At 27.3% G+C, this 16,528-nt stretch overlaps 1 protein-coding gene across 4 annotated transcripts in view; it reads left to right on the forward strand.

Moving 5' to 3' along the window:
• Positions 1-16,528, forward strand: part of LOC117174852 (major facilitator superfamily domain-containing protein 8) — a 39,033-nt gene that overhangs the window by 12,492 nt on the left and 10,013 nt on the right. The window contains exons 4-7 of one of the 4 annotated variants that reach the window (XM_033364243.1): positions 4,183-4,415; positions 10,018-10,261; positions 14,514-14,602; positions 14,736-14,955. In XM_033364243.1, the coding sequence (XP_033220134.1) occupies positions 4,350-4,415; positions 10,018-10,261; positions 14,514-14,602; positions 14,736-14,955 (619 nt within the window). In that variant the 5' untranslated portion in view covers positions 4,183-4,349. Of the gene's footprint in view, positions 1-4,182; positions 4,416-10,017; positions 10,262-14,513; positions 14,603-14,735; positions 14,956-16,528 lie in introns of those variants that run through there. The other 3 variants (XM_033364242.1, XM_033364244.1, XM_033364246.1) reach the window with 3 other exon arrangements.

Below are 16,528 nucleotides of genomic sequence, written 5' to 3' on the forward strand. Positions count from 1 at the left end.
ATTTCTTTTTTGCAAAGTGATCTAGTATATTTTCTTTCGATAATATCAAATTTTCAGAACTGCCTGTGATTTTTTTAAAAAGCGCCCAAGCCACCTTAAGCATTTCAGCGTTAATACCGTCTACCCCGGCAGCCTGATCGTTTTTCAAGTTTTTAATTATATCCCTAACCTAAGTGACACAGACTTTTCCAATTGAGTTTTCCATCGCATCGTGTTCAACATCGCAGTTGTGGTGTCCTATAGCTTCATCTCCGAATTGTCTTCTAAAATAGTCTCTGAAAGCCGCTAGTATTCCGTCTGCATCATATACCATTTCCCCCTACTATTTCTCATGTAGTTTCCTGCTTCCTTCAAAGTCGTTTTGTATTTTCATCTCTTCTTCTGCTCTAATTGTATCTTTACTTTCCTTAGCTACTCGTTTAAGTATTCTGTTTTCGCGTCTATAATCATTTCTACATCTATTTCTTTCCTCATTGCTAAGACCTGCGATGTTCAAAGTTCTCTTGTACGCTTCTCTCTTTGCTTTTTGGGCAGCCTGAATTTCATCATTCCACCACGCATCACCAGACATTCTTCCTACAACTGCGGTACCACACACTTCGATCGTACATCTAACAAGGATATCCCGTAACATTGTCCAGGCGCAATATACTAATATTTGGTAATTTAACTATTTCGTAAAAAATTCAAAATTTCATTGAAAAATTATATTTTTGTTATGAAAATTAAAAGTTTTTATTGTAACGCTATGTATTTTGTTGAAAATTCGTGTTCTTGTTTAAACATTAATTTTTTTGCTGGGAAATTCAGTTTTCTTTTTGAAAACGTAATTATTTGTTAAAAAATTATTATTTTTCAGTTGAAAATTCAACTAATTTGTTGAACTACTTTGTTAAAAATTTTGTTTGCCTAAAGATACATCTCTTTGGTTAAAAAATTACCTATTTTGTTAAATTTTTAATTTTTTTGATAAAAATAAATTTTATTAACTCAAAATTTAACGATTTGATTTTTTAACGAAAAATGCTACTGCTCAATTAAAACTTTAACTGCTTTGCTAAGATTAATTTGTTGGTTGAAGATTTAGCTCTGAATAAAAATTTAAGTACTTTATTGAAAATACGTTTTATTTTTTATTGAAAATTAATTTTCTTAACTAAAATATTAACTATTCCATTTTTGTTTGAAAATTGATCTTTTTTAGAGAAAAGTTTAACTGTTTGGTTGAAAATGTATCTAGTTTATTTGGAAATTCCACTGTTCATCCGAAAATTCATGTATTTTTAGAAAAATCGTCTCGGATAGAAAATTAATCTTTTTTGTTGAAAATAAATCTAAATGTAAGAAATTTAAATTAGATTAAAATCCAAATTAAAAATCCTATTTAACGTCCGATAATCAAATTGATGCAAACTCATGTTAAAAACAAGAATCCAACGACCAAATTTGGACCACAACGAATAAACAAAAACAAAAAATTTTATTGTGATCTGAAAAAAAATTTACATTAAAATTTAACAATTTGGTAGAAAATGAAACTAATTGGTTGAAAAATCAACTATTTTGATATAAAAATCAAGTGACAGGTTAAAAATGAAACTATTTGATAATTTGATTATTTAGTAGAAAATAATTTCTTTATTGAAAAATCATAGTTAAAAATTTAACAATTTTCCGGAAAATTCGTTTTTTTTTGCTAACGATTTTTTTAATCTGGAAATGTAACGGTCTTCTTTATTGGTAAAAACGATTTTTTTGCAGTTGAAAATTCAACTATTTGGTTCAAAATTTATCTAACTTGATGCAAAATTACCTTTCTTGCTAAAAATTTAATTAATCCGGTTTGAAATTGAACTTGTTTCTAAAAAATTTAACTTTTTAGCTAAAAAATCGGATTTAAAACAATTCAAAAATATTTTAAAGATTTTAAAAGGTACAAGCAGATTTCAAAGATTTCACAATGATTTTAAAACTTTCAACATATTTAAAGGATTTTAAAGAATTTAAACAATTTCAAAAGATTTGTCAAAAATTTTATATAGTTCCAAGATTTTCGCGAATACAAAAGATTTCTCAAAAAAAGATTAAAAACAGATTTCACGAAGATTCCACAAAGATTTCAAAGATTTCAACGGTTCAAAGAAGGCGTATGCACTAGATTTGAAAGATTTTACCAAAATTTCCAGTATTTCATTAGGATTTTAAGGATTTTAAAGTTAGAAAAAGGCGTGCATATCAGATTTCAAAGATTTCGAAAATTTCACAAATACTTTGAAGATTCCATTAAAATTTCATTATCATTTCAAAAGAATACAAGAATTTCAATTTTTTTTTAAAACGGTACAGTACACCAGATTTCAAAGACCTAAAAAATTTAAAATGTTTTAAAAGATTTCAAATTAATACCAAATATTTCAGAAAGATTTCACAAATATTTAAAAGGTTTTGTAGAAATTTCATAACGATTTTAAAAGAATACAAGAATTTCAAAGATATCGAAAAGGGTACACAAGACTTAAAAGATTTCAAAATATTTCAAAGATTTAAAAATGTTTCAGTTTTTTTAAGATTAAAAAACATTGCAAATATTTCAATGATTTCAAACATAAACAAAAGATTGGAGAAAGATTTCAAATTAATACAATATATTTTAGAGATATTGTACAAATATTTCAAAGAATTCATAAGGATTTTCAAAGATTTCATGAATTTCAAAGAGTTTGAATGATTTAAACTTATTAAAGAATTGTTTAAAATATTTCAAATATTTCAAAGGATTTATAAGGATTTCGAAATATTTCAAGAATTTTAAAGATTTCAAAAAGGGTACAGTACACTATATTGTAAAGATTTTAAACGAACACAAACGATTTCACAAACAAAGCTTAAAGAATGCTTTCACAAATATTTCAAATATTTCAAAATATTTTATAAAAAATGCCAGGCTTTTAAAGATTTAACAAAAATTTAAAAATATTGCAAAAAATTTCTCAGAGATTTTACAGAAATTACAAGATTTCAGGAAGATTTCAAATACATCCAAAGATTTCAACAAATTCACAAGGATTTCAAAGATTTCAAAGATTATTATGTTCTAAAAAATTCAGAATTTGTTTATTTGTGGTTCTGCTTTATGTTAGAAATTGTTGGTCAGAAAAAGAATGAAATAACTGATTTTTCACATGCATAACAAACGTTAATTTCATTATTTGATGTAAAAAAGGAGATCTGGAAAAACGTGAAGGACGTACAAATGAAAGGTATCACAAAAATTCCCATAAAAGCAGTTTTCGTTTTCGTAGATGTTGAATGAAAAGTCCTAAAATAATTTTTGAAAATTTCAAATAACTTAGGGGATATTCAAAGTGGAAAATTTTGGTCCTTTTTCTTTTGAAGTTTCATAACTATGGTAATTTTGATAATATTAGGGTGTATTTTTACCAAATTAATTGAAATAAGCCTCACTTTTGACAACAATATTTTCCGAAAGAAAAAATTTTTAAAAATTCTTAGATTTTTCACAAATAAATTTTTAAACTGAATTTATGACAAAAATCTATTGTTCGTTTATTGTTTATATGGGTTTTCACACCGATTGCATCGTTTCAGCGTGCATTTTTGATTATTTCTCGAAAACATAAGGGAGATCCTGTTTTGATATTTACAGGACTTTTAGAGGTCATCGTAAGCTATATCTATAGAAAAATGAAAGAAAATAAAAAGTGGATTTTTTTTCATAGTTTCAGTTAACATTTTTTTTGTTTTGAAAAATCCAACAAGTTTTTTCATTTTTGTTTACAAAATTTTCATCAAAATGTTCAATTTGAAATACCTCTTGTGTTCTTTGATTTTTCAAGAATTATTTGAGGATTCTTTTTCAACACCTGATAGAACGGATACCAGAATTTTCATCAAACTGACTTTTATACGATTTTCTTTCAAATCCCTGACTTTTCCCTGATTTCCAGGTTTCCTTTACGATCTGCAAAATAAGGGTGAGAATTTAAATACTTAAAGCATTAATATTTAATTATCATTCCTTCGTGAAATTTATTGAGAAAAATCTAAAAAAATGTTCCCACTTAGCCCCGCCTTTCGGTAGATATAGTGCGCTGTAATTATTAGGAAGATTGAGTATAATCCAGAGCGCTGAGTCACATCTCTATCATTATTTTATTCCAGAATGGCGAATCTCTTACCACTGCTTTGGAAAACTTTGAAACGTTGATTATTCACTCGAACTTACTTTAATTGTTGATTACAGAGCTCATTTATTTCGTGGTGATTCCCTTGAAAATTTTGAGGAGAGAAGAGCTCGATGGAGAAGCATTTATGTCATCTATTTTACAATGTTTCTTATGTCTTTGGGATTCAGTATTGTACTGACTGGCATATATGATTATTTACAAAAGAAGGTAATTTATTCATTTAATGTAGTTTATTTTGTAATTTATATATATTATGACATATAATTGCATGTATGTAACATATATTTTTAATTAATTTTTAACGCTACAACAGTGATTTTGTTGTTTACATAAATCATACTTTTTAGTAAAAGAATTGATCGAATCACTTTGCACGCCACTTAAGGCGCTTCATAGGGCTTGTTTTTTAGTCCAATGTATTACAAATGACAACTTTTCTCCTACAATTACGAATTGTTTGATGTTATATTGTAATCATATAATCTAAACGGCTAAATATAATTCTTTACGTAGGGGTTTTTCGAAAAATGGTCTTTTTGTATTTTTTTTTTAATTAACTGAAAATATGATGCATTTTATGCGCCTGGGAAGAAGCAAACCACCACCGAGAGTGTATCCATGGTAAAATGAATATTGGCGCCATCGGTTCACCATGGGTACACTCGCGGTGGCAATTTGCTGCTTCCCAGGAGCATAAAATCCATCATATTTTCAATTAATTAAAAAAAAGACCTTTTTTTGAAAGACCCACTCAGAGAAAAAATTGTCTTGAACAAAAGCATCGCCTTCTTGCCTGTCTTGTTTAGAGCGACCTGAATATACATATGAATTACGAAAAAAATTATTTATCTGCAATATTAAGTGAAGTTAGTCGCCTGAGGAAAATTTTTGCTTTAAAAGGATTCCTGCTGAGACAAATGAAAATCCTCTCAACCTCAAATTTGAGAGGAAATTCCATTTACGCCAAGAAACATCCTTTTATCACAAGAGGAAATTTCTCTGAGTGCCCTTCTGCCAGGGATTGTATTTAGCTTTTTAGATTATGTGGTTAAAAATGACATAAAAAAATTCATAATCGTAGGAATAAACTTATCACTTGTAATATATGGACTAAAAATCAAGCCCTACGAAGTGTCTTAAGGCGCTTCAAATGTCTCGGTTTCGCTTGATCCACAATACGTCTAAAATAATGAATTGTTGAACGTAATGTTTTTACGACAGAATCTTAATGTAATTACACCGGTTTGGACAGAGAGCTTTTTCCGGAAAATGTTTTTTTTTTGTAATTGAAAATGGTTTTTTTTCACCTGAAACTGGCAGCCTAGCGCACACAATAGTCACAGTGTTGCGGGTTTCAGGCGCAAAAAATATTTTTAGTAACAAAAAAAAAAGATTTAAAGAAATCAAGAAAAAGCTCTCTGTTATAAACCGTATAATTGCATTTAGATTAGGTGGTAAAAATATTGCGTTCAACGATTCAACCTTTTAGATGAATGTTGGATTAAACGAGTTTCACGAGTTTTCGCTTGATCCACAATACTCCTAAAAGGGTGAATTGTTGAACGTAATATTTTTACCACACAATCTGAAGGCATTTATTTTGATTTAGACAGAGAGCTTTTTTGGGAAAATGTTATTGTTTTTTTTTTGTAATTGAAAATGATTTTCTTGTACCTAAAACCGGCAGCCCAGCGTACACAATAGTCAGAGTGTTGCCGGTTTCAGGCGCAAAACACTCAATTATCAAATTCCTAAGGAAAAAAACCTTTCCTGAAAAACTCTCTCTACAAAGCAGTACCATTGCCTCATCAAAAGAAATCAGTTTCTCACAAAAAATGGAATAGTTAAATTTTTAATTAAAGAAATGAAGTTTTAAATAAAATGATGAATTTTTAACTAAATATTCGAATTTTTATTATTTTTTTATATCGATTTCGTACCAAAAGATAAAATTCCAACAGAATCGACCGAATATGTTCATGCATTTTCAACTAAAGAATATAAATTTTAAACAAAAATAGAACGGTTAAATTTTAAGTTAGAACAATAAATTTCTGACAAAATAGTTAAATTTTCAAAGAAGAAAAATACATTTCTATAAAAAAAATCAATTTGAACAAAAAATTGAATATTTAAAGTTTAAGTTAAAAAAAATTTACAATAAGAAACTGATTTTTAAGCAAGAAGATTAATTTAATACAAAATAGATTAATTTTTAACAAAAATACATTTCATAAGCAAATATTTGAATCTAATAGTTTCCTACCGTACAGTTAAATTTTGAACCAAGAACAAAGGAATTTTCAGCAAAATAGATAAATTTGCAAAAAAAAACTGATGGATCTTCGATACAAAAATGAGTTTCACTGAAAAATGTAATAGTTGATATTGCAACCAAAGAAAGATTTTAATTTGAAACCAAAAAATTAAATTTACCAAAAAAAATACGATTTTTAAACAAAATAATTGTATCCTCGATCAAAAAGATTAATTTTTAACTAAAGTTGTGATTTTGATGAAAAAAGATTGAATTTCCATAAAAATCGATGAACCGTCAACACATAAAAACGAATTTTCCACAAAACTGACCCCTTACCATTTTAGAATTCCCTGAATTTCCTGGACTTTATAGAACTTCTTGACCTGTAGCAATACTGGGTATAATAGAACTTAGGATCAATCTAAATTCGGAAAAATATACATTTTGTTGAAATAAATATTTAGTATTAGAAAATATAGAATTTGAGGAATATTTTCGGGTCTACAAGCGACAATAATTTTGTATTTAAACACAATTTGTTGAAAACAGTTGTTTAATATTATATTCGAGATGTTCAATTTAATTTTAAGGATCCTCTTTTTTATCAGCTCCGGTTGTGATCGAACCCACATAAACTGATTGCCGTTCGGGTGCTCTTGCTACTAAGGTAAGAGCATCTGACCAGGAATCATTCTACGCGGGTTCGATTCCTGGGCGCATTCGAATTGCGCAAGCGGTCAACCACCCTCCCAAACTGAAACCTGAGTTGCGCCAGGAAAAGAAGGTGTAAAAGTAGGTAGTTTTTAGATAATATTAATTGCGCTAGGGCTTTCTTCAGGTGTTCCTCCCATGAAAATGGGACAATGGGCGAGAAGCCTTGAAATCCTATGTTCTAGCTAGAATGTAAAAGTGCAATATATTTCTTCATGAAACATATAATTATTTACATTATTTGAAAATGTATGTGATAAGGATTCGAAAAGGGTGCATTGGGGAATCGTCATGTAAAAATAGTCCTTGTTTAAAAAAATCAGGATTTCAGTTTCAGTTAAAGAGCAGTGACAAGGAATATCACATTTTTGTGCATATTAATACTTTCTATCAAAAAACATAAGTTTTCGACAAAAATTGAAATAGTTACATTTAAAGTTAAAAAAAATATTTTTCAATCAAAAAAACTAATTTTGAATTTTTTAAATCATTTTTAATCGAAGAATATAATTTTTAACTAAAAAGATGAATTAGTTAGCAAGAAGATAAATATTATACAATCACAGGATCTAAGTAGAAAAAGAAGCTTTAAATTTTAACAGAATTTGCAAAAATGAACCGTTTGTGGTAAGTTATATTTTCAAAACGATTATTTGAATGCAAATAATACAACGAAAATATATCAAACATATTTGGTCGAAAAGACTGACTCTCAATCATGAAATATACTGTTTAATACTTAAGTTTGAATAATTTTGGCATAATATTTATAATTACATCTTTTTGATTATTTGGAAACGTATAATAATAATATAAACCATATAATTAATTATATAATTTTTAATACAATTATACAAATCTATAAATAATATCAATATAAAAACGTTATTCATATTAATTAATTTGGTACCAATAATTTATGAAACTGTTTAACTCGATCGTTAACATTTTGATTAATGTTCTGTGGACGATCACTCATGTTTGATATGCACCCCTGATTTAGAATTCTTTTAAAGTTTTTCTCTGAAATCTTGAACCAAAATCTGCATTTTTTCAATCTTTTAGCGTTTAAAATTCTTTGTCAATCTCTTCACAGCTTTTAATGGAATTTACTCGATTTTTTTATTTTTCTATCTTACCAAATTGAAGCATTTTGCTTTAAAATATTCTAGTTGTTTTTTAAATTTACGAAATTTAGTTTATTTTTCAAAATAAATTTTTTTTTTAAATTGTCCTGGAACCCTAAAGAATTGCTTTAATGTTCTTGAAATCTTAAAAAAAAAAAAAAAAACTTATTGATTACAAATATAAGGTAAAAATAATTTGATTATTTCAATGAAAATAGTCATTTCCGGCTTTTCATGTTTTGCAGTATTTAATTAATTAATTAATTAAGTGACATGAATTGATTATTTACTTTCAGATTTCAGAAACTTAAAACTTAAAGAAAGAAATTCAACTTTTCATTATTAATTTAAATAATTGATTATTTCATGGTAATAAAATTATATTATCGATATTTCGATAAGTTTCCAAGAGCTGAAAAATGGTAGAATCTGGTTACGGCGTTTTTCTTCTCATTTCTTAATCCCAAATTTGGACTTATTGAGGCGAATAAAATATCGTTGGAGTCGCCAAAATATTACATTTGGAATATAATCCTTTAAATTATTAATTGCAAAATTAAGAAAATGTAGATATCGTAATTTATTTATCAACACTTAAAAAGGATAGGGTCAATTTATTTCAATATTATCCAGAAAAAGTAGGAGGAGCACTCTATTAGTCGAGTATGTATTGTATTTTGGTAGCTGGTGCAATTCAGGAAGCGAAGGACGAGGGCCGCCTGGCTATCAAGTAAAACACTGACCGCTGGGATTATTATTGGAAATTTTTCAATCCTGTAATATTATAAACTGTTCGAGAATTCTATTACTCGGGAATTTTTAAATTCGAGATTTTTATGTTTCGGAAATTTGATAATTTCGGGAATTTTATTATTCGGGATTATGAATAATTAAATTCTCGAATAATACAATTTCCGAATAATTAAATTCCTGAATTGGAAAATTCACGAACAGTTTATAATGTTACCGAATTTGAAAATTCCCGACAAAAAATTGCCGAATTATAAAATGTGCGAACTAGAAAATTCCCAAATTTAAACAATAAACATTTTTTGTTTAATAATATTATTCACTTATTAAAAATAGAGTAATTAAATATTTTCATAAAAGAAAAATTATTTTAAATCTTTCAAAAATTGAGGTTTGAATTTAAAATAACAATAATTGAAAAATAATATATATTTTGGGAATAAAATTGTTTTAAATTTTTGTTATTTTAAATTCAAACAATAATTTTAGAAGCTTTGAGTTTTAAAAATACTTTTTTATGTTCATAAAAATATTTTATTATTGTATTTTTGATAAATAAATAATATTTACAGTAAAACATTTTATTCATTGTTTGAATTCGGGAATTCTCTAGTTCGGATATTTTATAATTCGGCAATTTTCTGGCGGGAATTTGGTTAATTCAGGAATTTTCTAATTTGGTAATCTTATAAATTGTTCGGGAATTTTATTGTTCTGAAATTTTATCGTCGGAAATTTTATTATTTGGCAATTTTCTAATTCGGGATTCGAGATAATAAAATAGAGGATCTGTTTTCACCAATAAGGATTTGCAATATTTGTTATTACAAATAAAATTGATCAAATGATCGAAGTTTAAATTTAACATCTTAAATATTTATTCACACTGGTTGGCACCCCTTCAATATCTAATAAGTTGTTAATTATTTTTGCTTAGTTTCATTTTTGTGCTTTTATTTAGTTAGAATCACCTGGAGTTGAGTTTATGGGATTTGTGGTGGCAGCAAATCCCCTGGGACAGATGATATTCTCCCCATTAGTCGGTTGGTGGGGTAATAAATTAGGTTCGATAAGATTACCTCTTTTGCTTACATTGGCACTTTTCGCTTTTGCTTCTGGACTCTACAGTGTCCTGGAAATTCTTCCAGCAGAGAGCAGGAAATCTTGCATACTCATCGCTCGTTTTTTGGTCGGAGTAAGTTCTGGTAATTATAAATAGAAATCTGTACCATTCTTGTGTTTTAAATTATATATTAATTGATAAAAAAATTGGTTGTAATTTTATACAGTTGATATATATCTCATAAATGAAATAATACAATGGAAATTTCATTTACGTGCGGTTTCGAATAATTCCGGTCTCCACAGTCCTAAACTCGCTCAAACTTGCTCCAAAATTTTGTTCTTTTTTTAAGAAAATTATTTTTGTTTTTAAAGAGGATCTTTTTTTTTTAATTACAAGAGGAACATTTGATGGTGGTTGCCCAAATTTGGTCGTTGAATTCTTGGTTTTGTTTAAAAGAACTCTATACATTAAGTTGATTATTGGACGTTAAATATGATTTTAAATTTTAATCTGATTTAAATTTCTTAAATGTTTGCATTTTCAACTAAATCGTTGCCTTTACAACAAAATAATTGAACATTCAAGCAAAATTGTTTTTTGAAACAAGAAAGATTCTTCAGTCAAGAATGAAAAAAATCAGCCGAATTGTTCAATTTTTAAACCATAAAGACGAATTTTCTAAAAACAGTTGATTTTTAGCCGAAAAATATGAATTTTCAATAAAAGTTAAATTTCAACAAAATGGGTTACTTTTTTATCAAATTGGATGCATTTTCGAGAAAAAATGAATTTCCTACTTAGAAGATTAATTTTCTACCCGCAAAGATGAATATTCAAACAAAAATACGAATTTTAAACAAAGGAGTTAAATTTTCAGTCAAAAACGATTTTTCAGTCAAGAAAGAAAAAAGATTCTAATAAATTCTTAACTTGTAAAGTAATAAAGACGAATTTTCTAGAAAAAAGTTGAATTTTTAAGTCAAAAATATAAATAAATCTCCAAAAAATAGTTAAGTTTCTACCAAGTAGTTTAGCTTCCTATTAAAACGGTTGAATTATGAACCCAAGAAGATGAAATTTCAACCAAGAAGATTAATTTTCTACCAAAAAGGTGAATTTTCAACAAATGTATAAATTTTCAAATTAGATCAATTACAGGAAAAGATCAATTTTCAAACAAAAATGAAAGAGTTAAATTTTTCACTTAAAACAATTAATTTTCAGCAACAAAAAACGAATTTTTAATACAGGATTAAAATTTTAAAACAAAGATATGAACCTTCAAGAAAAAAAGTGAATTTTCAAAACAGTGTTCTTCCAACTTGACTTCTAACCAGGTAGTTGAATGTTCAATCAATAAATATAAATTTATAACGAAAAATGTAATTGTTGATACTTCTACCAAAAAATATCTTAATTTTAAATAAACGAGACCTGAAATCAATCAAATAGACAAATTTTCAATAAAATAGTTTAATCCTCAATTAACACAGATATATTTTCAACCAAACATTTAACTAAAAAGGGCGATATTTCAAAGAAAAAAAGTGCAAGGACGAAAGATTTTTCAGTCAAGAAAGAAAAGAAATTTTAACCAACGTGTGGAATTTTCAAGCAAAAAAATGACTTTAAGCAAATAGTTGAATTTTTAACAAAATAATCACATTTCTTACAAAAAGATATGAATTTTTAAGCAAAAATATAATATGAAACTTCTTAATTTAAAAAAATAGCTTTTAGCCCAAAACTATGACTTTTTAAGTAAATACAGTGAAACTTTTCTATAGCGCCGATTTTGGGGCTAACGGTGGGTGGGAACTAACTCATTATAGCCAGATCCACTTTTTTTGTTTATGCCTGAGTGACAAGCGCATACCCCGTGCACCCCGCGTATCTCCTGTTATACCGACCGGTGGCGTGGTGTCAATTCTCGGAAAGGCTTTAGAAGGGAGGGCTATTGAGGGGTTTCACTGTAATTGAATCTTCAGCCAAATAATTAAATTTCAACCAAACTGTTGAACCTTCTATCAAAATTTTTGAATGTGGATCAAATAAAAAGAATTTACAACCAAGAATATTTATTAAGTTCTTTACCACAAAAGGCAGATTTTTAAGAAATACATCATTTTAAAAACAAATAGTTGAACTTTCAAGCAAAATAGTCTAATGCTTTACAAAAAAGGTGTATTTTCAACCGACAAAGGTGAATATTAAAACAAAAAAGACGAATAAAAATAAAAGAGTTGAATTCTCAAACCAAGACAGACTTTTTCGTAAAGATAGAAGAAAAAAAAGTCTAACAGACTGTGGCGTTTTCAAGTCAAAAATATGACTTTTTAATCAAATCTTTGAATTTTCAAGAAAAAGAGATGAATTCCTAACCAAAAATATAATATTAGATTTTTTATTTAAAAAATAATAAATCCTCATAAAAATATGACTTTTTGAGAAAATATTTAAATTTCCAAAAATGAAAATTTTTCAAGAAAACAGTTGAATTACAAATGTAAAAATAAATTTTTGACCAAATAGCTGAATTGTCAACAAAAAATTATATTTTAACAAAAAAGGATGAATTTTTTACCGAAAGATAAATTTTAAATCCGAAAAGAGAAATTATCTGTCCAAAGACAAAGCAGTGAAATGTTTGACCAGAAGAAATTCATTTGGAACTAAAAATATAATAGTAGGCTTTTCAATAAAAAATAAAGTTGCCTTTCAAATGAAAAAGACGACTTTTATATCAAAAGGTGAATTTTCTATCCAAAAAGACGAATTATCTATCTAAAAACAGAACAGTTAAATCGACTAAAACAGATTACTTTTTGACGAAATACCTGCATTTTTAACTAATCTGGTAGAATTTTTTACCAAAAGAGATTCACACTGAACAAAAAATATAACAGTAGTAGTCTTTTCAATTAAAAATAATTAATTGGCGAACCAAAAAAGATTTCTCTTATACCAAAATAGTAATTTTTTATCCAGAAGAACGAATTTTTCATCTAAAAAGACGGATGTTCAATAAAACAGTTGAATTTTGAACAAAAGAATTAAATTTTCAACCAAAAGAGATAAAAATGGAACCAAAAATATAATAGTAGACTTTTCAATCAAAATTAAAATTACCTTTCAAATAAAAAAGATGACTTTTATATCAAAAGGTGAATTTTCAATCGAAAAAGATGAATTATCTATCTAAAGACAAAATAATTAAATTTTCGACCAAAAGAGATTCCTTTTTGACGAAATAGTTGAATTTTTAACCAAATAGTTAAATTTAAAACCAAATAGTGGAATTTTTCATCAAAAGAGATTCATTCTGAACCGAAAATTTGTTAATAGTCTTTTCAGTTAAAAAGAATTGACTTTCAAATAAAAAAAGATTACTCTTCTACCAAAAGAGTAATTTTTCATCTGAAAGGATAATATTTCTACCCAAACAGACGAATTTTCAAGCAAACAGTGGAATTTTCAAGAAAATAAATTAATCTTTAACCAAAAAAGATGAAATTGGGACCAAAAATATAATACTAAACTTTTCAATTGAAAAAATTACCTTCCAACAAAAAAATGAGTTTTCTAGCAAAAGTTCAATTTTCAATCTAAAAAGACGAATTATCTATCCAAGGACAAAACAGTTAAATATTTGACCGAAAGAGATTACTTTCTGATGAAATATTTGTACTTTTAACCAAATAGTTACATTTTCAACCAAATAGTCGATTTTTTTTGCCCAAGGTAATTATTTCTGAACCATAAATATATTAGTAGTATTTTCAATAAAAAATAATAATGAACTTTCAAATAAAAAAAGATTACCTTTGTACCAAAAGATGAATTTTCAAAAAAACAGTTCAATTTTTAACAAAACGATTAAATATTTGATTAAAAGAAATGAAATTGGAACCAAATGTATAACAGTAGACTTTACAATACAAAAAATTACCTTTCAACCAAAAAGTCTTCTTTCTTCGAAATTTCTACCAAAAAGTAAAATTTTTAAACCAAAAAGAGAAATTATCTATCCAAAGACAAATTAATTCGGAATTAACTTTCAACTAAAAATAGTTGAATTTTCTTATCGGCTTCTATTAATTCAGTTTGCACTAGAGCGAAAAAGTGAGAAAAACGATTATTTTTTCGAAAACAGGGGGAAAAGGAGGAATTAAAAAAAAGTTAAACGAGAAGAATGTGAAAAGAGTGTGAAAAGAGTGTTCAGTCTGTAATTATTCGAAAAGAGATTTCGAGTCTTTAGTTCAGAGATAATGTTTTTTGATTCTTACCCCTGAGAACTCGAATTCTAACACATTTCCTTTTTTTGACAAATATATTTAATACGCCAAGATGTAAAGAAATGTGGTTTTGATGGAAAATCTAATACTTTGCAGCGAACATTGCAGTCGCAAGATCTTATCTCTCAGCTGCCACGAGATTTTCAGAAAGGACCCAGGCTGTGTCTATGGTGTCCCTTGCACAGGTCTGAAATTTGCTGAATTTGATGGGCACCTTAGATCTTAGATTTTAGATTTTAGAAGCTCAGATCTCGAAGAAACCTATGTTCGGTTTTATCGCGATGAGCTGTACTAAAATATTCATTGTGCTGTTGTTAGGTATTGGGTTTTGTGGTTGGACCAGCAATACAAGCAGCGGTGACATTTTTGGGATCTGATGGTGTTTCTTTGTTTGGTCTACCCATTAATATGTACACTTCAGTTGGGTGGATCAATGTACTTATGGGAATACTTAATTTCATTCTTTTCCTTCCCTGGAATTTTTCTGAACATAGAATCGCTGCTCGAGAGGCGATGAAAGAAAATTGCAAAGCTACTGGTGAGCTTCTTATTCATTAATTTTTTGATTTAATAGTTGTTTTTGTTAATGGAATTACGGATTTCGATCTGATAGTTTAAACCAAAATAGTTCTAATCTTTAGCGTGGAAAAAAATCCTAGCTCTCCTGGGATTCGAACCCAGGCTTACTTATTATCGGTCTGGTGCTCTAAAGTCAAGCCCACTAAGTGATCATCTATAAACTACGTTAACAATTTTGGACAATTTTGACCACCCCTCCCTCTCGTTGAAAACCGTTCATTTAGCTATGACCCCCCTCCCCAAAGTAACTTAGCCCTTAGGTAGAACCCGATTTTACGTTTATACTGATTTTTTCTGTGTTTGTAGAGAGTCTGTTTGTCAATATCCCTATATTTTCTCCGTGACCGTTTGGTGAATTATTAACTTCGGCAATAAATCATAAATTAAAATAAAATCTTTATTTTCAGATTAAGTGTTAAAATGTGCTTAATTGAATTTTATGTGGCAGTTAATCCGGGTGTTAAGTAATTTTTTATCTAAGAAAGGTACATTTTTAACCAAAAGTAGAATAGTTAAACTTTTATTTTTTTTTAAATAATTTTAAATCATAAAAAAACGAATTATCTATCATATAGTTGATTTTTTAAACTAAATTATTGATCTTTCAATGCAAAATGACGAACTTTCTATACAAAACAGTTGAATGTTCAAATAAAAAAAATGGAATTTTAATCAAAGAATTAATTTTATAGAAAAAAGACGAATTTCCAACAAAATACAAGAACTCTCAACCCAAAAGTTGAATTTTTGACTAAACTGGATTCATTTTCAAAAAAAAAAGCGAATTTCTAACAAAACAGTTCAATTTCCAATCAAAGAGATAAATTTTTAACTAAAAGTTTGAATAGTCAACCAAAAAATGCACTTAAATAAATTTTTTTAACAAAAAGATTAATTTTCTACAAAAAAACGAATATTTAACCAAATTCAAAAATTCTCAACCAAAAAGTTGAAAAAGTTTCAACAAAAAGAGACACATTTTTTAATAAAAAGATTAATATACTAAGGGAGGCATTCACAAAATACGTAATACTTTCAGATGTCCTGCCAAAAAGACGAATTTTAATAAAATCCAAGAATTCTCAACCAAAAAGTTTAATTTTTAACTAAAAAAGATTAATTTTCAATTCTGAACCAATTCAAGAGTTCTCAACTAAAAAGTTAAAGTTCAAATAAAAAAAGATGAGTTTTCAAACAAAAAATTAATTTACTTTTAAAAAAGACAAATTATTAATAGAATTCAAGAGTTCTTAACAAAACAGTTGAATTTTGAAGAAAGATGAATTTTTAAATAAAAAGAATAATTTTTAAACAAAAAGATTTCCTACCAAAGAAGATTAATTCTTCATCAAATTCAATAATTCTCAAGCAAAAAGTTAAATTTTTAACTAAAAAAGATCACTTTAAGAAAAAAAAGATTAATTTTCTAAGAAAAATATTCATCATCTGGAAACGTGCTAAAAACGTTACCATATGTAGTTTGAAAAAAATTCTCCAAATTCTAAATGGTATGTATTGTTACTTTGACTGGA

The sequence above is a fragment of the Belonocnema kinseyi genome, chromosome 6, assembly GCF_010883055.1.
Source record: "Belonocnema kinseyi isolate 2016_QV_RU_SX_M_011 chromosome 6, B_treatae_v1, whole genome shotgun sequence".
Taxonomy (NCBI): Eukaryota; Metazoa; Arthropoda; class Insecta; order Hymenoptera; family Cynipidae; genus Belonocnema; species Belonocnema kinseyi.